General features: G+C 39.7%; 1 protein-coding gene across 2 annotated transcripts in view; it reads right to left on the bottom strand.

Moving 5' to 3' along the window:
• Positions 1–23,029, bottom strand: part of dachd (dachshund d) — a 97,909-nt gene that overhangs the window by 4,141 nt on the left and 70,739 nt on the right. The window contains exons 4-10 of one of the 2 annotated variants that reach the window (XM_055153773.1): positions 22,612–22,784; positions 22,331–22,511; positions 22,102–22,233; positions 8,510–8,655; positions 4,879–5,026; positions 3,927–4,070; positions 2,797–2,865 (exon numbers count right to left, since the gene is read on the bottom strand). In XM_055153773.1, coding sequence (XP_055009748.1) covers positions 2,797–2,865; positions 3,927–4,070; positions 4,879–5,026; positions 8,510–8,655; positions 22,102–22,233; positions 22,331–22,511; positions 22,612–22,784 — 993 coding nt within the window. The remainder of the gene's footprint in view (positions 1–2,796; positions 2,866–3,926; positions 4,071–4,878; positions 5,027–8,509; positions 8,656–22,101; positions 22,234–22,330; positions 22,512–22,611; positions 22,785–23,029) is intronic. The other variant, XM_055153778.1, reaches the window with a different exon arrangement.

Raw genomic sequence — 23,029 nt, 5'->3', positions numbered from 1 at the left:
AAAAAGTATATATGGCAAACTAATATACTTATTTGGTATATACAATTAGCTGTTTAAGCTATAACTCTGTATACATTAGTTATATGAACTGTTTATTAACAATTTTATTACCTATTAAAGCCTTCTTGTTGGCTTCCTTTACCACTTGATAAGCTTTCCTGTATATTGTATAGAGATAATGAAAGTCTAAGTATCTACATGCCATTTACTGCTGCTACTCTTATTCAGAAGAGGTGTACTTTCATTGTACACCTCTTGTAGTACATGTAATATTGTGAAATATTAGCACAGAGTATGAAAATCTTGCCTCACACAGAAAGTCAATGACGTTTCCTGACACATTGTTTCATAAAAGGCAGGGGCTCATTAAAAATATTTTCAAACTTCAGTATTTTTATATTCAAATCAAGATGAAAAGTTCATTAAAGAGGATAAATATTTCATTAGATGCTAAATAAAACAAAGGGAATTTTTTGGCTTCTCTCAGCATAAAATTCCTTTGAAAGATTAATTAATACATGTAAATTATGCAAATTATGCCCATGCAAATATTTTATGAAGACAATTAAGGGATCCATTAATTACAGTCTTTTTTGCTTCAGTGACATTCATTCATTTAATTTTAATTTCACTTTAACTGTTTTGATGTTTAATCTTGCAACAAAGAACTTTATCTCGGGGAGTGCAAGCTGGTGGGGCTTGGGTCGCATAAACCCCGAACCAAAACGACAGAACGAAGATACAGATGATGGAGGGGGGTTTTTGAAGAGATAGGGAGGGTGAACGGTTGCCAGGGCAATACTGGGCAAGGTACAGCGCACTGTAAAAAGAACCACGCTTCCCCACTTGGACCCCATTCAAAACACTGTAAAAAGCAATTAATAAACACAGACTGTTAATATCATGGAATTAGAGGAGTGTGACAAAAGACAAATAGAAATAATTAGTTCTCGAAAATTATGGCCTCATTATTTTTTTTTCTCTCTCTCGCTTTGCATTCCCTTACTTTGGAGTTGAGACTGTACAACATGTATTCCTCTCATGCGAGTGATAGGCTGGCTACCCCCTCCCTTCTTGTCTTTTTTTTGCTTGTGTAATTTATCAACATCATTTTTTGCCATTTGAGGTTAATTATACAGCGAGGCTCGGCAAGTAGAGCAGAGGAGAGACATGGGTGGCAGACGAATGCTTCTCTCTAATTGAACAAAAAAACACAAAAAAAACTACAGCCTGTTATTTCCCGCCTTCTTCTTCTCTTCCAAACGTCGAGTGATTGAGAGAGTGGCCAAATTACACGCTCCATAGCCGCGTCACAGTGATTCTAACATGATTAAAAAAATAATAAGAAAGCTGTGACAAATATCTAATTCACATTTGTTTTATATGAGAAAGGCTAAATGTAGCAATTTGGAGCAAAATGGAGGGCTATAATTACGCTGTATCTAAATGTTATCTTTATATGTAAATCATATGGGAGCCTTTTAAGACATCAAACATGTGACTGAAGAGGATTTAATTAAAGCGTTTTCTTGGTTTATTTTCATTCGTGTTATCTAACCATTAAAGAGTTAAAGAAAAGTTATTCTAGTTTCCAAAGCAAATTACTCTGAGCGGATATGGCGAGACCCCAAGATAAGAAGGTTCAGGTTTGAGTTGTCCAGCAAATGCCTATTAAAAAACAGGAACGGTGAGAGTAATAATGAGGATATTCAAGCTCAGTAAAGGTGTCTTGTATCTGGGTAAACACAGATAGTGAGACAGTCTACAGAGGTTATCCTGCCAGCAAAGCCCCTCCCCAAACACATACTGCACCCCCAAGGCTAACAAACAAACAAACCATTAAAAATGTACAAGGCTTATTCATAAAATGGATTGATTTGGCCCGTTTATTACTATCAAAGGGGGGATTCCGCTGCTTTTTGTGGTTTTATGACTCATTAATGCTTTCAGAGCGGTAAACAAAACATCTACTTTCCCTCCTTATCGGCAGCCTTCTAGATTAGCTGTTTAACTATTTTACTTACTGTGCAATTCTGGTAACACAACATAACAAAACAGTTCATGACGTTCGGTATTTTGACGTTTTTTGGAATAGGTTTTCAAAATTATTTGGAGCAGACATGTAATCGCTAAATCTTTTTCATTATTAGTAGTGACGGTATCTGTGGGTTTCAGAGTGAGTAATAAAGACCATGGTTGCCATAGCAGTTAACAATTCAAAACTAAATTGTGAAATTTCCTCACCTTTTAACAGGAAGTTGAAACCCATGAACTGTTGTTTGAGTCACTGTATTAGCGGTACAGTATTAAGAGCTGTAAAGCAGGTATGACTGCATCACTCGTATCACCTTAGTACTTGTAATACTACACATACACACACATATTTTTGGATTAAAACACTTGTCTAATTAAGTACATTGTCACTATTTTCATTTACCAAGAACACATTCTATTCAATTGTTGCTCTCTGTGAAAACGCATGCATGTTTTTTTTTTGCAATATCAATATAATGCTTTTGGTTATAGCCACATCCGTGACCTATGCACAGTACATGTTACACTGCACTTTGTGGGAAACTTTAAAACAATATTAAGTTGGTGAAAAAACAATGATCTTGACCCAGCGCGGTGGCCCAGATGGCGAGCTGTATGCCAGAACAGCAGGCTCAGGAGCACTAATGTTCATAAACCGTGTGTGTGCTCGCGTGCATGTGTGTGTGTGTGGACGGGAGGGGTGTGGAAGAATGAGAGCCAGAGAAAGAGAGGGAGATTTATTGTCTCATCTGAGGCCTGTACCTTGTATTGTCCTTTCAGCATCTGTTCTGGCACTGCTGCGGTCACTCTCCATCTCAGGGGTCAGAGCGTCTGCAGAGGAGAGAAGGAGAGGAGCCGTTAAACATGTCTGACACACACCTATCAGCGTGCCACCTCCACTGCATCGCTCAAACACAACAAGAGCCACAAGCCCTCAGGCCCCATGTGAGCGAGTGGACCACAGGCTCAAGTACACTAGTGGGCAGCTTAAGATCAAGTACACATATGAAAGCCTTTAAGATGAAGAAAATGAGTATGTAGTTTAAGTCATTAAAGAAAACTGCAACTAAAATATCCTTACCAACATACTACTTGCTACTAATAACTACTAATACGAATATAAAAAATGTACACTCACAAGACCAGGTAGTATCAGCAAAATTCACATTGTACTTTTACCTGAATAGCTTTAGAACGTTCCTAATCTATATCTGGACTAATATACAATTGCATTATATCATTAGCTACTACTACTTCTACTAATGTTATTCAAGGGTCTAAAAAAGGTGGGATTGTGGTATCAAAATTAAGTCTTAAATCTTGAAACTTGAGTTTGAAATTTTAATATTGTGACACCACTACTGGATATTATGCTTGTAGAGACCATAGACATTGTTGTCATTGCAGTAATTAGTAATAGGAGATAGGATTTAGCAATAGCAAGAAGCAGCAGTCATGTAGTATAGTATAACAGAAGTGTTAGTAAGATTAAACTAGTAAAACTAAAAGTTTTAATTTGCAAAAAACAAATCTACCTTCTTCACATATTTTCCCGAACACCTTTAATTTAGTTATAGTATAAAAAGTAATGGTATTTATCTGTAACAAAAGTGCAGACTTTACTTGATGGTTAAAATGATGTCTTAAGGTAAATGATGAGAGACTGGAAACACTTGATCATATTTGTGAGCTGTTCTGTTTTTTCAGCACCTTCTCTCAGTAAACTGACTGCAGCTGTCACATAAGACTGTCTGCAAATAGGCTTGTTTGAAATGCATTAGAATTCATAGTGTGCCTCGAAAACAATACAGAAACTTTTGTAAAACTTTTGGCAATATCAGAAAACCAGAATACTTTAGAAGATTATGTGTGTTTTGATGGGTTGTACTGACCGTTGAGTGAGCGCATGCTGTCTGATGGGGAAGGCTGCTTCAGCGTCTGCTCCACCTGCTCTCGTCGCTTGGACTCGTACTCTAGCGCCTCCTGCAGTTTCCTCTTGGCCTTCTTCTCTTTCTTCAGACGCTTTTGGATAATGGCTGCAACACACACACACAAAAAAGGTTTTACTTTCACAATATGTACTGTGTCAAAGTTTTAGTAGGTTAGAGTTCAACACAACAGCTGCTGCCGAAAATGTATTAGTAAAGTTTTAGTTAGGTTTAAAACGGCATTAACTAAAAGTGCTGTAATTAATATCGAAAGGTCCTTTATTTTATTTATTCATTATTCATCATAGCTAGTATTCAGATCTCAACTTTGCTCACTAAAAATCTTTATGTACGTTACTTAACATTGTGAGATATAGGTTATGAGGTTGAATAAACAGAGCATTCTAGGCACTAAATTGTTAACATTGTATTAACATGTGTAAATAGGCCAGTCTTTGTTCAGAGTCTGCTTTAAACATTATTGAGAAGTGGGGCAACATAAATGAGAATACAATAATACCACTGTTAAGACAAAATTCAATTATGTCTACAATTTAACAGCTAGAGGGAATTAACAGTGGCTGAAAAATGCATTGTGATATTTTTTCATGAATTTCTCTCATTAAACATAAACGACTCGCTTAGACTCCGAAGCTGATGCATTTAACATGAGCCCGGGTGAATTGAACTAAGTTAATGTGTATTTTCAATTATGTTAACGTACTACAAAAGGGCAGAGGCGCACTAAAGCTGGATCACTGTAGTCAACATGTAACAAGAGGAATGTGCAGCGGGTTCTGTCACTATTTCAATAAGACACATTAAACATGCATGCAGCAGACTTGTATGTGCACTCAGAGCCTATCACATGGACACGCGCACAGGGCTGAAGTCAGACAAAAACAACATGGCCGACCTCTGTTCTTCTGCTCCATGGCCAGCTGCTTCTCCAGAGTCTCCCGAACTTCCCTCTCTCTGAACAACTCCATCTTCAGCTCCGTCTTCTCCAGCTGCACCTGCTTCTCCTGGGCCCGCGCGTTGTCGATAGCCACTTTCAGCAGGCCCTGGACACACAAATAGCGGGAAATAAACAAATTAATGAGATCAAATCAGCGTGTTTTGCTTACACTGGGAGACACTTCCTGTTTGAGATTGTGAAATAATTATGTTGGTCAAAATGTTTAGAGGTAAATTAATCAATGAAATTAGTGGTCCTTTGGTCAAAAGTTCAGTAACATTGGAAAGGATTTTCTTTCTTGTGTCATGCACTTCAGCTTGTATGATTAATTTATTTGTAGCATAAATTATAAATCATTTATATTTATTTTGTGTTTATTTACTAAATAATGAGACAGTTTAATCCCTCATTCGTCCAGAACTTGTTCAGTGTAGAGACAGTTTTCACAATGGTCATCTGGACATTGTTTTTGTGAAAAGCTTTGATCACTGTCCAGATGACCATTGTTACTAAATAATGCTGTGAACTTTCCTAAGGACTATTCCACTGTTACAGCAAAACAACTACCTCACAAGAAGCATTCCGTTTTGGGACGTTTAGACAAGCTCAGGATGAAACATGCATATGTGGGACTTTATTTTCCAATCAGATGTTGATAATTATTAACTGGACAAAAGGACAGATAACAAAAACGCTTTTCTCTCTAATCCTTTTCAGTCATTCTTTTGTCTCTTTCATGATACTGTTGTTGTCTTTCATGAAAGAAAAAAAGCCCACTTTTTGATCTTGTATATATTCATTTTAAAACTTGAAAAGGCCCACGAAAAAGAATTTGGAGTGTTTGAAATCAGGCACGCTGCAGTCTGGCCACAGTGTACTGCCAGAGCACTTAACTCTGACTTTCCTTTTAGCACTTGGAGGCACAAAGGCACTGTACAAATCCGTCAAAGTAAACCGGATGACACCAAGTTCAGTGAGCAGAGGCTAACAGGGATCGCGCAGGCAAGGTCACCACAATAGCTCCTTCTGATACCTTCAACATTTCATCCTTTGGAGTTCCCCCTTCATCTTCTTCTTGACTGACTGCTGTATTATGATAAATACATTGAGACAGCCTCTTTCAAGCTTAGCGAACAGCTCAGCAAGAATGAATAATATGAATGACAAGTTTCTCATCATGTGTCTGTTATCCCAAATAGACTCCTGATAGTTCTGAATTGAGACGTACTGTATACCATTACTTTCAATGCAATCTCTATGACAATAATTCCCCATCCGAACGCAATCATATCAAACGCACTGGACTATAACCTACTAATTGTTGCGTCTTCTGACCCCAATTTATTCTAAGTTGCTTTATCTTAATTTTCCGCTTGGTTTCATTTTGTTGATTTGTATATAAATATTCAACGCAGCGATCATTATCAGGGATGACTTAGTGGAGTGTTGGGAGGCTGATGACGGCGGTGTACTTGTGGCTTGCTAATTACCACTGGAAGCCAAAAGGAGATGCAAGACCGTAATGTTAGTAATACAAGTGCAAAGAGAAGGGCAGCAGTCTACTCGCATCATTACACGCAGACTAGAGGCCAAATATTTTATCTGTGTGACGCTAGTTGTTAACTTTGAAGATTAAATGGGTCTTGCGTAAAGGTATGACAATATCCAAATGGAGAGCTGCTACTGAATGTGGTGAAGTAAGTTACTACTGGCAGAGTTGTAAAAATAGATACAAGACATCAAGGATAATTAAGAAAGCAGGTTAGTGGAATGTTGTTTGTGGGTAGTACTACAGAGTTACACAAACATGTACCTCTTTGAGTAGTTTCAAGATGCTTTTACTCCCACTTGAGTAAGACATTTGACAGAGTAACAGTGCTCTTATTTGAGTAAATTTTCAGGGTTACTCTTACCACGATGTCCTATCACTAGTCTACTAGTGATAAAAAGATAGATTTGAAAATTTGTCTTTCTGTTACTTCAGACAAGTTTTTGTTTTTTTCATTTTGTGTTCTATTTTTTGATAAATGATTTTGTGTATTATTTGGTATTTTGTCCTTCCAATAACATTATCTTCAGTGTAATTTTTATTAAATTAATTATAAAGAATGTATATTTATTTACCAAATTATGCTGTAAGCTTTCCTGTAGCCTATTCCACTAGCACAGCAAATCATCTGCCTCATCTGCGCATTAAGTTTTGAGGTGTGTCACATCTAAACGAAGGATGATCCATACATATTTGGTACTTTTTTCTCAAAAGAATATTAATAATTATTAACTTGGCAAAAGCGCAGATAACATAAGACTGCTTTTCTCTCTCTTTTTTATTCATTCTTTGTCTGTTAAAGTTTTGAAACTGTTATTGTCTTTCATGAATGAAATACATTTGAATTTACTATTTAATGTTGTATATATGTATATATTTGGATATAACTTAATATTCTAATAAGATACAATGCCCAGACTCTTACTCCAGACTCTTAAAATTACTCTTACTTGAGTAATTTTATGGACAAACCAGTACTTCTACTTTGACATCAGTACAAATATTTTTAAATAGCGTTACTCTGACTTGACTACAATATTTGTATTTTACGCAGCTCTAGTATATTCACCTGAATAACACTTGCTGATTATCTAATTAAGCAGTAAATGCCCTGAGCCTTCTGAGTATCAGTGGAGTGGAGGAGCCCAGGAGTATCACTCCAGGTCAGAATACCTTAAACTAAAACTGACTAAACTGTTGTCTAGATGCACCACCAAAATCAAAAAGCTAATTTGTCCTTGATCCATTTGCAGGCCTTTCCATTTTAGCATTACATTCACAAATTACTTTTAAAGCGCTTCTTTTTTCCATCAAGTATAGTGCACTATATTTAGTGAGATACTGCACTCGCACATTTTTAAGCAGCTCCAGCCTTGTAAGTGTTTATGGGTTGTTTATTTGTACACAAGACGATACATATTTTCAATGAAAAACAGCATATCTGAGAGATTTAAGTGTCTCTTAACCTTTTCAATTCAATCAGCAATGAATAGAAAACAAGGGCTGAAAATTGTCTAATCATCAAGTGCAATAGTGTGATGTGGTTTCTTAATATATAGGTCAATAAAGTTCATAAAAACAAGTTGGGATTTGTAAATATTTGTATCAAACATATCGTTATTTAAATGTCATACTTTTATCTGTATTCTTTACAAAGTATGTGAATATTACTTTGAGTTTGTTTGGATCAAAAACAGGTTCAACTTCAATAGAAAAATTGCATGAATGTTTCTAGACTTGAACTATTCATGAGCTATGGGAGATTTGTCAAGTCAGTTCAAGTTAAATCTCAGGTTTACTTTTGCTGAGTTTACATAAGACAAGATTTGCTGTAATTTTGCAAACAGACTTTACAAGGCAGTATAATTTTAAAGCCTTAGGACAAAAGGACACACAGTTGATAGTGGATAACGCAGTACTCAGTATGTCTTGGATCAGATTACTGCTTTTTTGTTTCAGTTGTAAGTTTGCACAACTATCATACTGTTGTAGATCAGGTTAAATATAGATAATATTAGGGTAGTGTGCTCTAGTCCTTACCTGTATGTTAGTGAGCAGGGTTTCTATTGACGACAGACCATCTGGGAAGAGGAAAGGTGATGGGAAACCAGGAGGCAGACCTTGTCCAGCCAGTGATAACCGCTCATAGCTGTCTCTTGCTGTTGGGGTGCACAAGGGGTTGTCTTCTGGAAGAAAAGACAATAGAATAATTTTGATCTGATTGTTTGCATTTAAAAATACAGTATTTATGATTACCCTTTAACCCTGACTGAAACTGACCCCTGTCAGAAGTCTATCAAGAGATTTTGTGCTATTGCATGTTCTCAAGGCCTGCTCAAGAGCAAAAGGTTAAACAATATTAACCTGGACATAAATCCAGCTTCCACCCGCTTTTAAGAGATGTCATGTGTGCTCCAAAATCAGAAGCAGGCCCTGAAGTTAGACCCCAGGGGTGAGGGTTTCCTTTGTGTACGCACGCACGGCTGCCTGTCAAACCAAGATGACATCATCCACCATTCATCAGAGCAGAGGGGTAGGGCCCTGCCATCTGCTGTCCAGTCTCTCAGTGGGCTCAGAGGAGAGGAGCAGAGAGGAGGGACTAGGCCAACCACTGCACTACATGATAGATGAGAATGCAATATGCTACAGTGGGCCCCTACCAGTTTAAGCTCTATGCACCTAAAATCCATACTTGTATTTAAATGTAAATGAAGGGCAAAAATGATCTTTGTATTGCTGAGGCATGTGTGTCACCAAACTGCAGCTCCTCCAGCATTCAGCAGTGTTTATGTGGCAGACTGAGTCTTGTACAAACAGTGAGCAGAGCTGAACAGCCCTTCCTCTCCCTCCCATCAATATTCACCAACGCCAGCCAAGTGCGGGGAACAGCTGGTCTTACATTAATTAGTTTAAAGTATTTATTTCACCCATCCTCAGAGCAGATTGAGCAAAAACATTGGAGATTATTTCAAGCATCTGCAAATGCCCTGGAAACATCTCTGAGCCAAAAGTCGAGTGTTCAGATTCACAGTTTAGGTTTGTAATTTGGAGATCTTTTTTCTCGTTCATAGAGGGGAGACGTGAAATATGCACCGCTGGTCCGTGGAGACGGTAAACAACCTTTCTCTTTTTCAGATGGAGTTCACTCCTGTTGATTAATTAGAATGGATGGTTGCCTAATGGATTAAAATTTGTTTATAATTTGACTTCATAAAAATAATGAATTGCCTACTTTTAAGAAGCCACTCCTGTGGTAATTTGTTTTGTTTGCTGCAGTGCTGTCTGAGTTTACGGTGGGCGTCTGGGTGGGGATGTAAATGCACTCTCCTTATACACAGGCTCAACATGAAAGTCCTATTTTATCTCAATAACACAACTAATCAAAGATCAAAAGCATTACAGTTGGCTCCAGCTCACGTTGATATAGATGTATGGCAGGCATTATATGCATGCATCACCCACCTCCAATAAAATCACCATAACAACTGGAGACGTTAGGAGACCTCAGGGAAAGGTCTGCTGTTGGAGCTTTGTAATTGATTTGTACTGTAGGCACTTTGTCCCTTATTTAGTGTTGGCATTAATCATAAATCATTGCTTTAACAAACTCCGGCTTCCCACTCAGCAGGCCTTCCCTCCAACACTATGTTGGATCACACAGAATATTTGATGGCTTTGTTGCAGGGAAACAACCTGTCATGCTCCAGGAAAAGCAAACAGCGTGTTTTGTTCGACAGACTCCGACGTCCATACAGCACCATACAGCAGACCTGTCAGATAACATTTCCACTGGAGCTCTGCACAAATCCTGGCATGTTCAGAAAAGAGAAGTGGGCTAATAAGTGGCTTATTTAATCAATACAAATCAAAAGTGACTAAATCAAAGTAAACACACATTTATGTTGGAAAATGATCTAGATCTGTGTTTCGATGCCTCTGAGGCCCCCACCACCAGAATGAGGCGAGCCCCCGTTTTCCCAGTGCTGGCTGCAGTCTCTGGCATGTGTTTGCATGTTTATTTCTCACCATCGCTCCAGAATCATTGACTTCAACTTAATTAGAGCGACAGGCGTTGGAGTGATGGGGGCCGGTGGATTGGAGTGCTCTGTTTCCAGGTGATATTTCTCCACTAGCTCGGCTGCCAACAGCAGCTGTGACAGCCTCTTGTGCTCTCGCAGCGTACGCTAAAAGTACAGTTAAGGCCCCCACTATGAAATAGTGTGTGGAAAAACACTCACAGGTCACCCCTGTCACAAATAACATTTCATGCACAACTGTTTCGGCGGATAATAGGAGCCACAAATAAAAATGGGACGCTGTAAATACAATGCATTCTGAATGAAATGCCATAATTTAACACAACGGCCCCCTCCTCCTGCTCTTCCTCCTCCTCTTCCAGCCTGCTCTCAATAGCTGCAGAGGGAGTCCTTGACAGTGTGCTAGCAATGATGAATCACCTATCCAGTTAATTTTCTCACTCCTCATGTGTTGTGCTGCTAAAACAGGGGCCTAGAAATTGACTTGACAAACTATGAATGTAAAAAATATCACTTGGAGGGATCTGGGCTTATCTCCAATTTACATGTTATTAGATTTGTGTAGCAAGTGCCACTTGGACCCAGCCATGCTGAGGCAAAAACAGATAGGGCATATGATAAGCAGAGATAAAACATGTCGAAAACCACTCTGAAGCCTTTGAAATATTTGATGGAACGTCACGAGGACAGGAGAAGGGAAAGTGGCCTGATTTTAAACGTGACAGACACACATTGCAATCTGTGGTAAATCTAGAAGAAACCTTGGGAAATTTAGCTGCGATCTCTGGATAAATAGCTGTAATTGACCTTGGGAGTTGAAAATGTGCCATATGTTTCTGGTTCCTGTGTTTGAAACCGGCTCCCGCGGGACAATTCAGCTGAGTCCTCACACGAAGGCAGTGTGCATGAGGAGAGGAGAAGAGGAGAGGAAAAGAGGAGAGGAAGACACACACGAGCAGGGAGAGAAAGAGGACAGAAAGATGGCAGGAATAAGAGATAGATGCTGAAGACAGAAGATGGATGGATAGATAGGTGCGGCTCAGAGCGAGGAGGCTGGAGAAGATGCTGCGTGCACAATGAAAGGCTGACAGAAGGAAAGAGGGAGCGGGGCTCTTGGCTGGCCAGTCACTGTGATATATTGACAGGTGAAGCCTTTGTCCTTGCAAACCTGTGTTCCTCCCAGCAGGAGAAGTGAATGCTAAACCTGGAGCTTGTCAGCACAGCCAACACAAAGCCAGCCACTGCTTTTTCACTGCACAATTACATTTGATTTGACCTGCCAGGTCTGCGCAGAAGCCAGCCTCCTTCAAATGGAGTAGTTATGACCTCTTGGACAGCCATTAGCAGCCAACACAGCATTATTCTACCAGCACTTAAAGCGCTGGATTCGGAAAATCTTGTCAAGGAAAATATCTGTCCACTGGTACGAATGCAGTGGTGCCGAGCTCGGCAGAAAAAGTAGTTGCATGCAGTTTAAGTGCTTTAAAAAAATATGAGCTCGGCTTATCTTGCAAATGCTGTCTGCACTTAAGAGGGCCTTAGAGGGAAAGTCCATTCAGCCCTTCAAATTTGTAATGTCGTATTTTTATTGTTGACAAATAGAACTATTATATAGTATTATAAAAGCATGGAATGGTCATAATAGTTGGACAAACACACAAACTGTGTCCATATGTGTTACTGAGCAGACACAGGGAACATGATAAAGCATGACTCCTCTAATGTAGAGGTCAGCTCTCTTCAAAGTGGTGTAACCTCTGCAGATGTGTGTGAGTGAGACGGTGCATACAGGAGACAGTCCTTACACATGTGCTGCATATGTGTACTGCATGTGTATGCACTGTCCTGTGTACAGAGACAGAAACAGCACTGCAGTCTCAGTCATTACGCACACACACACCACACATAATGTGCCCTCATCACATTTAAGCTAATTTCCTTTTCATCACGGAGAGAGGAAAATGAGTGTTTGCCCCATCCCTGCTGGGGGACAAAGTCAAGAGCCCCGGTCGGTTTGGGCTAGATTAACAGGTAACATTTGGCTCCCACTCTCTTATCACAGCATGAAAATCAAACGCCGTGTTTTCCTCCATCGCTCTCTCGTCCTCCCCTCCCTAATGTTCCTTTCACTTAGAGATGAAATCGCTTGCTGCACAAACCTATTTGGAGCGAGCCGAGAAGGTGAGCAGGATAATCAGGCTGGCCACTGGGCCGTGTTTCCTAAATGCTCTCCAAAACATTACTGTGCACAGGCATAAAATTAGCGGCGAGACCTTAAAATGTTGACATTTAGCATGACTTTTTGGAGAGTGACACCCTCATATTTTCTTGTAGGATATCATTAAATTTCAACTGCCCCGTGGCTGTGCCTTTCCATTAATAACCAATTCAGTGTGTCACTTCTCTCCTGCTCACTCTCTCTCTCTTGCCACCTTTTTAAAGTAATGAGTCCATTGCTTTGCCTTAATAAATTGAATCGTATTCTCAAGGCCATATGAAGATAGAGCCACAGATGGACAGGCTGCATGGAGGAAATAACCATAAATCCTTTACTGTCAGCACGGCGGAGCGAGGTGACAAAAGAAGACAATCGGGATGCTCAATTGGGATCACACTGAGATACAAAAGGCACAGTGAAAGGCCGATTCTCACTGGTAAAACGGCTGCTTCACAGACACACACTGAATATCTTTTATTGCTTTCAAAGCTGTAAATTGCACACAAGTGAAGTTTAAAATAGGAATTAGAATACTGAGCACGTAAAGCTCCTCCATAACCCAGGCCCTTAAAGAGAATGTATGAGACTTTTCTTTCTATTTGTCAAAGCCTAAAAAGCCTTATACCCAAACGATTCACAAGCTCAGCCATGGTCATGTTTTTATGGAAATAGAAACACTGACATAGAATGGAACAAATGTTTTAGGATCACTTTTAACCCTGTACAAATGTTTTATTGAAACAAAATGAAATGTATAAATCTGAAAACTAGGCCTGGGCACTTAATCCAATTTTAATCATAGTTCAGATTCAGCCATTTCTAATCGTTAAACATCAGCTAGGCTCTTTTTAATCTACAGCCAATCCTCTGTCAGTAAAGGCTTCTGGTTTGGAGCAGAGTTCAGACTTAGGAGAAAGAAATTTCACTTTTTTGTGTGTGTGTCTTAAATGGCACTGATTTCTGTATTGTTTATCTTCAAAATATTAATATTGTCATTATATCGGTGATTTTATTATTATTTTTTATATCGGTCAACAGTACAGAGTTTCACAAAGATCGACGTAATGATTAGGTCTTTAATTAGATCTTAGATTAGATATTTGATTATTTTTATATCTAAATAATCAAGATGATCTGTAGATATCTTTGTAAACAAAATAATAAAAATCATTTTATTTATATCTCCAATTGATTTTACATCAGCATGAATGAATGCTAAAAAAAGAGTAGTAGAAAAGCGTGCCGTGCGTAAAAAACTGTGAGCAAGAGGCAGGGGAGCAGAATCCATGTTGTCTTCCATTCAGGAGGAAGATATCTTGTCTTTTTATGCGGCCCATGTCATATTTATTGCATAAAGGTCAGAGTGTTCATTTGTTCAAAGTCAGCGTTTTCCCTCTCTCCTCTCCTCCATGTAATAAATGCAGGGGCTATGTCATTATCGGACCTCCGAGGATTACAGGCTTGGCTGACTGTGATGACTGCATAAAAGCATGCAGAGACTTTTGTTTCTGCCGGCACACCTTCAAATCAGCTCCTAACCCCACAGAAAGATGGCATTTCAGTACAGGGGACAGGGCTTTCTTTGTACAATTACTCAAATATACTTGTCCATGTGAGGAGATATAAAGAAAAGAAATGTGTCTAGTCTATTGAAATATTTACCGTACCAGTAACTAACTCTTCAAAGCACAAGAATATCAGTACTTTATGTAGTAGTTCTTTTATCGGTAATGGTGGTAGAATCGGTAGTGGTAGTACTTTTGTGGGGTGTTAAATTTTTTAAAAAGCTAAAAACTTATTTCTCGATAACTTTTACTTACTTACTTTTACTTTACTTTTACATTGTGTAACTTTTCTGGTGGAGGGTTTGTCAAATTATTTTCTCCATGGAGATGTTATTGCTCTTTCTGGAATGTTTCAGTATGTATGGCACTCAACCTTTCCATCTTCACAAAGACCAAACCAGAACAAACCAGAACAAGATACAGGTCACATCTATGGAGAGGCAACCCCACCCACAGTAAGAATGCCTGTTTTTTTGTTGTTGTTTTTTTTTTTTGTATTTTTGAACTAAAAAAAATACTTTGAACTGAATAAAGCAAAGGTTATATAAGGTAGAACTATTTAATGTCATACTGCGGAAGCTTCCAGGCAGAGCAGTTGGAAACAAGCAAGTGACAGACCCCCAAGCAAAAAGTTACAAAGTGCTTCTATAAGCGGTCCCACCCTTGAAAGTTGTAAGGGTCAAAGGTCACTGAACTAAACCCACAGCTATAGATGTGAGACCCCTTGAGGACAAAAGGAGAACAGCAGGCAGGGACGTATAGGTTTCTGATTCACTTATTGATGACAGACTTCAGGTTGTTTGAAGGTGTGCGCATTGCCTTTGCTCATTGACCTCCACTGACCACGCACACGTATTGACAGACCAATCCCAGAGATTAAAATGGCCTTGACTATCGATTGCTCGTTTTGCCTGAATTATTTGTATTTCAGCAGGGATCATTTGTACTGTATACCCTTCTAATCTCTCTGACCCACTAATCATGCGCCCTTTTATGTCTCACCCTTTGTTTGGTTCTTCTTTGTTTAGCTTTTATTAATTTATTAGAGCTACTCCTTGTGCGGCTTAACTTTCAACAGAGACCGGGGAGTGCTGTTTTTAACCGATAGCAATGTGGACGCGCAGTCAAAATATGCCACTGGAATATGGTCCCAACATCACAATATGCATGCCAATTACATATTGATAATTAAACATTCAAACAAACAAACATTGAGGAAATCCCCCATAATCACTGGGTTTTAATAGAACAAGTATTAGCTCGGTGTGCCTGGCCAGATAGCCCTGCTACTTGATCACTACATACTGGGAGGGGGCACAGGGAGAAATCACTATGGTGTCATTGGCTGCCAGTGCAATCCTTATGGGAGAGGCAGGGCTTTTTGGTGTTGTGTCGACGGAGCTTGGCGCTAATCCAGACTTTGGATATACTGAGCTGCTTTTAAATCCAGATGAAAGAAGCAAACATGAAGAAACGGGAAATGTAAACTTTGAAACGCTCTGGTTTAAAGACGCACTTGGCCCGCTGTCGGAGCTCAAAGAAACACATGCAAATCCATTAGTTAGCCCTGGTTTCACAGTTATAAAAATACTTAAGGGCTTTAATAGAAGCGATGTGTTAAACGTGTGGAAATCTGTTTTGATAACATTATTCATAACACTGGCTTCGCGCCGTGTGAATTAATAACACTTCATTTGCAGAGAGAAAGAAAAGCTGGCATGGTATTTCCAGTTAAAGAGATTAATTTTTAAAGACCTAATTGACAGACTGGGGTTAGGCTGGATAAGCAACACGGCTATGGGGCTGTAGCTGCAAAGTCAAGGTGACTGGAATACTCCGAGAAAGGAAGTCTTTTCAAAAAGCAGAATAGAGGAAGAGAGAGGGAGGGGGCGAAGAGAATTAGTCCTGAAGCACTTTTCCCTCCGCCCCCCATTCTTCCTCTCTTTATTAGCAATGATTTACTTTCTCTGTGAAAGGATATAAAAGCTCAAGTATAGCAGCGTAATTATCGGCGAGTGAAAATTTAAAGGTTTGACTCTCAATGTCCTCAAGTCAGCGCAGACCTACGGACGATAAGAGCGGCGCGTGGAGCTCTGTGGCTGTTCGGTGCACTTTTATGGGCTGTGCCAAGGAAAGAGCTCGCAAACAGCACTCTTCAGGCGGAGCGAGTCTGTAAACATGATGAACTGTGGCAAACTACTAAGGCGCTGTTTACCTTGGCACAGCCTGGCCCTGGCATGTCGGCAGCAACACTTAATTACTGTTTACATGTAAATATGAAATTAGACAAACAACCTCGCGGAATGTCTTTTGAAAAAGTGCAGAAATACATATTCAGGGTCAACCTTATCTGTCCGCAACAGTTGCCGCAGCGGAAATATGTATTGTTTTGAATCACAAATTTTTCTCTTCCAGCATTGTGCCTAATCTTCCTAATTGTTAAACGCTGTTGTCCAAGGGCGTCGGGGTAAGTATGCTGGCACAATCTGCATAGTGGCAGATGCTCAGATATGTAAAACGCACCTCGTGTTCAGTCAAAGGAAGGAGAGGAAGGTTACTGTTTTAAAGGTAAGGTTTGTAATAAGCATTTTGGAATAAATCAAACAAATTACATCAGATATTGAGTACACAGAGTTAAATTAATAAATCTTATTTTTCCATCTTTAAGTTTTTGATAATGTAACCTAGCTGACAAAATGACTGAGAAGGCCATACAAGCCAAGAATATGACAGTAGAAGCAGGCACAGATTATCTCTTCATTATGGGACCTGCTATTCAGACAGTGAATGCCTTTATGTTTGAAGTGAAAAACGCATGTCAGGATATCAGTTTAAAAAGGCAATTTGTAAAGTGGATCAGAGCACCTAAAAATCCAAGGAAGAAACACACGCTCACTGGTGTTTAGTGGGTAGGAAAACATGCTTGTATCGCCCAGTCCAAAAGACACAAGCAACTTTGTATTAAAGGAAACAGAATATGCAAGTCAGACTTTAATGAACCATGTTATCATGAATTGTATTTTGATTGACTCATGCATGTTTGAGTAATCCTGTATTGCCCTATCTGTCAAGGCGTCAGTGCTCAGAAACCTACCTACCCTCTATACACTACTTAGATTTTTATTTTTTTAAATAAAAAATAAAAAAAACATGTAAATGAAAATCTGTTGCTTTTCACACTGAAATGCCGCTGCCAAGAGGTGAGGCCTATCAGTTCTGTGATTTTGAACAGGAAGTCACTGGACTCATTTCTATTATTGAGCTGCTTTAGATCAATATTGTGGTTTATGTGATAAATGTGATAGTTGAAGCCTATGGATAATACTCCTCTTTCAAAATGGTCAAAAATAAAATAAAATAAAAAAGGGAAAGTTACTCTGATAACACCCGTGCTTACAGATGACATGCTGTATACATTACTTTTAAATAAGCTGTTAAGGCTTTGATTGTGGAGTGTTTTCCTGACAGCATATAGCCAGGGCATCCATGCCTACTGTGCATCTCTAGTATGGCTGAGTAAAGCACTTGTTCATTTGCAGTGAAGGGTAACATGAAACAGGCCTGAGCCTTCTGATGGACAGGGAGATTTCACCTTCGCCAGTGAATGATAATGCATTATTAAATTTGCCTCTCTGCTCACTAGATACACTTAGCTGACCACAGCATATTTATCTCCCCATCCGAGGCTCACGTCTTGGCAGGAGAAAGCATTCTGTCACTTTTGAGGCATTTCAAAGATTAAAAAGAACCTCTCTCTTTTCAACGTCCCTAAAAGCATCACCCCCCTCTCCCCCGCCACCTCCACCTTTTCTCAGTGAAATGTGATTAGCAGGAGATGGTGTCACGCAATGGAACATTCATGAGGGGAGAACAAATATCCAAATGAACTCCCGTGTCCTGGAGGAATAGCCCCTCTCTGCACCATCAGCACTCTCTCTCTCCACATGCACCGGGCAAGGGAGGGGGGGTTAAGGAAATTTGATTGATCCTGTATTGAATTATTTTTTTGCACTCTTTCATTTCGACGGGACGCACTGACAAGTTGTTTGATCATAACGCATTATTGTCTGCCAAGTCACATTTGAGGCTTGTGATGGCTAATGATCTCTCCTCCTGAGTTGAGGGGGAAAAGTCAGGTAGTCAGCAATGTGTTTGAAGAACGAGGAACGCCAAGGACACTGGGAAGGCCGAACAAAACGCCAAGCATTAAAGTCAAGAAGATGAAGAGAAAAGGGGTGCACCTTACAACTTTTAATGATAGTGTATCGAGAAATGTTTAAAGGAACATAGCATTCTAACTTTGGCTGAGACAAAGTTGCAGCTCTTGCTTTTATTTGTGCTTTTTTTTTTTAGAGATGAAAAAGCAAAAATATAAAGGCTTGAAGTCATTAATTTATACTATAGAGGAGACAGAGGCTTTGGAGTTGGATAATTGTTGGAGGTAGTTTGTTCCTCACTCCCTCCAGAGAATACTGTTTTTGTGTCCTTAGGCAAAACACTTTACATTCTCATTTTTTACACAGAATACCTCTACAGAAAAAGTAAGAGCTGACTAAAATAGACCCCATTCACCACCTTAAGGCCTGAAATTATAATTATTTATTCCTGAGGTTTTAACAACTAGAAGTCCAGCTCTTTCAGCAAAGCCAAATGCTGGAAAAAAAAAACAAAAAAAAACTACCATTACTGAATTTCGTCCCACATTTCAGAAGCTCCGTGTTAAATGTTCTCGCCATCAGTAAGTACAGGTCCTTGCCCAAAGCAGCTGTATGTTAATAGACTGTGACACTGTGCTACCTGGACACTTAATCATTCGGACTGGGACTACAGACAGAGCACCAGCCTTAAGCAGATCACAGCTCTTATCTACTTCCTGATAGAGAAAGAGGTGTGGCATGGAAAAAGATGAGCAAAAAAGAAAAGCGAGAAAGAAAAAGGCTCATTGTGGTCACCATGAGGCCGTGGATACGTAGATGATTGCTCAGTTGATAGCAGGTATGAAATGTGCACCTCTAGGTGACATAATACACCACAAGCTTCCATTTGTGCAGGAGCAGACATTACCAGTGCATCTCCTGTTGTGTCAACACACAGATATAACATTTAGCAGGGAAGTGCCAATATCACATTACCGGTGAATCACCCGCTTTTAAAATATGATTTACAGAATCAGTTTACATACAGTAGTCTGCACCTCGCGCCTGTCAGTATTTCCATTTGAACAGCATGGCATGTTAAACTGCAGCGAGTGGGTAAAGTGGTAATTTTAGTTGTTTAAAACTTGAAATGCCACATGGTATTTCCAAAAGCACTTGGATGCATATGGCTTCTGTTTCAAACACCTTCTCCCTGAGGAAATAAAATGATGTCAAGTGTTTGATGTCCAAAGTAAGTTTCCAGCCAAAGGCAGGTTTCCCCTTGTTTGTCAGCTACCTGCTGTTTCACGAGACAGAGGCTTGTCGGAAGCTCACGCTGCACACTTTTTTGTTTGAAGCAATTCAATTAGTCACATGTGAGATAACACTTAGCTTTCCGCTAGCCTTTTTTCCTCAAACATCATCTAATCTCTTTTTTTTTTTCGATCTTTCTTTTGCTGGCAGATTTTGGACAAAAAATAATCAAGTTCAAACAACAACCCCCAAAAACTACCATCTGGTTAGACTGCTCTGGTGACACAAGTTTGGAAAGAGGCTTTTAATGGACAACAAACAGTCTTTGTCCTTGATGGCGAGAGGACATGAAACAGACGTGTGTTATAGCGGCCATCGCTGAGGTGTCGCACTATTTAAAGCCGCTCCATATGAGCACAGGGCATCCTTCCTCTGAGTCTTCTAAGAGCGCACTACGAGAGATTAATTTAATGCTCTGCCAGAATCATAAAGATCAAACACGTGGAGAGCTATCATTAAACCATTGCAATGTTATCTCATTTATCTAAACAAACTGATGCCGCGAACGAGCCTAATTAAAAAGCTTGTCATAAACACAGCTCCGCATGGCCAGGCCTAGTCCTTCTATTACAACAATGGAAGACGTTTATTTTATTAATCTAATGCATCATGTATCATATCATTACAGTTCAATATATCTATCATTAATTTTATTCCCTTCACTTAAAGCTTTTATTGGAATTACTTTAGATATTAGTTGTTTCTAATGTATTGGTTACCTCTGAATGGAGGCTGGCTACAATCTCTCTTATCTCGCCGCATAAACCTGTGCATGTTATTCAAATTGCCTCATTTATTATGATAGCTTCCTCATGTAAATTGTGCTGACTGCTCGCCCTTGCACAGTCCTCATTAGACTAATGAAAACCTTCAAACGAAAAAACTAAACAACCTGCCAAATAAAGGTCTGGGGTTATTATGAAAATTACAACTGTGGGAGCCGGGAGAAGCTCTCTTCATTAATTCATGCTCAGCAAATTGGTAACTAATTTAGTTGCACTCCTCTGCATTAATGGGTTATTTTATAAAAATGTTTTCTGCAGCCTGAGACCCCTGGTGCACCGCTGAGAGCTCAGAATCCTAATCAAGTCCAGTGACATATTAGGAATTGACAATCTAAAAGATAATACGCTGCGTGTTTGCCAGTGGATGTGTGTAGGTCAACAAGGCTGAATTGGTGTGGATTGCCGGGTCATTTACTTTCTCCTTCAATATTGCAAAGAAATTACAATCCATTTGTGCTGATTATCTGACTGCAGAAGAGCCACTTTTGCTGGAATAAGGAGAATTTCAGTTCATTTGGCAAGTTGATACTGGTGTTTGCTTTGTCTCTCCCCCTCTCCTCTCTTCCCTCTTCGCTCCCTCCCAGACAGACAGTTTGTGACCCATAAATTCAGCCCGTGATCTTGCTAATTATTACTATTCACTACTTCACACCCAGTAAGCGAAGGTCCAACACTGATCTTCACGTCAACACTGCCAACAGGGAGCTCACAGCCCACTGATTTCCATAGTGGGTTTAATATCATTATCGAGCCCCACTCCTCGCAGTCTCACCCACAGCAGCTCTGCCTCCAACCAACAGAGAATACTCAAATCTATTATTTGCTTCATTTTGTAGTTAATCCACCATGCTTAGATATGATTTTGATCTGTTTCTTCCCTTCCCTTTTGTTACAAGCGCAGCAAAATGATAATCAAATAATGCTAGCAATTAATGTGAAATCAGTTTGTGCGAGGCAAGCTGATTTATGGATCAGCATATGTTTGACCCCATGGGTTGGTCCAGCAAACGGCAGTACAGTGCACATGCAATTACATGCATTTCTAATGTTCTTTCTTATTCATTAAAACAAAATGATTTATGCAATCAATAAAATTGTTTAAAAAAGTAAAGTTTGTTGTCTCTTGAGATAAAGTTGAGTTACATTAACCTTTCACATGTAGCTATAATGTGCAGCATTCAGGCAAAAGTAAAAGGCAAAATTTTAAAGAATAAAGTTGTTTGGATTTTTGAAGTAGAAGGACACAAGTACAAGATGTAACATTGTAAAATACAAATAAATACATTAACTTATTCGCAAAGTGAATGGTATGACTCCTAAAATATGGTAAATATATATTCAATTTCCATAATATTTAATTAATTAATACATCGTTGTTCAGTACATTGGTTCTTCTGTAACTCCTTTTATGGATGTAGGTCTGAGCATCAGCCCACATTAAATATAACTCAGACATAAAATGTAAGAACTAACCCTTCTTTATGTTCAACATAACCGCTCATAATAGACTCCATTATCCGTCACCAGGACTGTGACTTACCCTATCTGAATATTTCTAGGTAAAAGTGAATTCTCACCTTTGTCACCGTGCATCCTCTTTGCTTCATGGCTCATATCATGGGCCAGGTCCCCTTCTTTGGGACCAGGGGGGATATTGGGGGACAGGCCGAGGAGGGCTTGGTTCATCGATAGGCCATTGTGATGTGTTGCTGTGAGAGGGAGAGCAAGCACAATATTTTAGAAACAAACTTGTTAACACGTAAGACAATAGAAAATGTGGAGTAGGGCGTGTGGGTTTTCTCTCACTGTGTCTCTGTGTTTTGAGCTCATATAGGGACGTACGTATCCTGTCTGAGGAGCTTTCTGTGTGGGCAGGGGAGCTGGACACGCTGCTGCTGCGATGGGACGAGGGCTGGCTCCCGGGCCTCCTGTGGTCCTCTAAAGATGGAGCAGGAGACGGACTGTCCTGTACACGCTCCTGCAGGCCCTGAAAGCACAAGAGCACACAGCCAAAATAAATATCCACCAGACCTGACGAAACAACACTCAAACATCCTGGATATTACTTTTCTGTGTATAAAATGTACCTTTATAACTGAGGTGACCATTCTGGAGGGCAGGCTCTGACCCTGTGCTGCCGCGGCCATGTTTGCGATGGTGCTGAGGTGGTTCATCTGACTCATCGCCATGGTGACGGAGGCAGGGGGCAGGCTGACGGGAATCAGGGGGTGTGGCATCATCATGAAGGGGAGTTCCAGGCCTGAAACACATAAAGAGGTAGTTGGTTACTCAATGAAGCGTATTAAGAGCTGTACTCAAAGGGGAAACTTGAGTGGAAAAGTCAGCTCATTCATCAGTATTCCCGCCACACTCATACCCTTTAAACTCCCCATCCAATAACACTAAAGCTTTGTACTGCCACCCATTAGCCCCAAAATTGAATAATTTAAATTGATTGCTTCTCTGGTATCTTTCTACGCCAACATAATACATATTAATGTTTTA

The sequence above is a fragment of the Boleophthalmus pectinirostris genome, unplaced genomic scaffold (genome assembly GCF_026225935.1).
Source record: "Boleophthalmus pectinirostris isolate CB_2022bp ecotype Guang Dong unplaced genomic scaffold, ASM2622593v1 HiC_scaffold_1, whole genome shotgun sequence".
NCBI lineage: Eukaryota > Metazoa > Chordata > Actinopteri > Gobiiformes > Gobiidae > Boleophthalmus > Boleophthalmus pectinirostris.
This window is presented reverse-complemented; position numbering and strand designations above follow the sequence as displayed.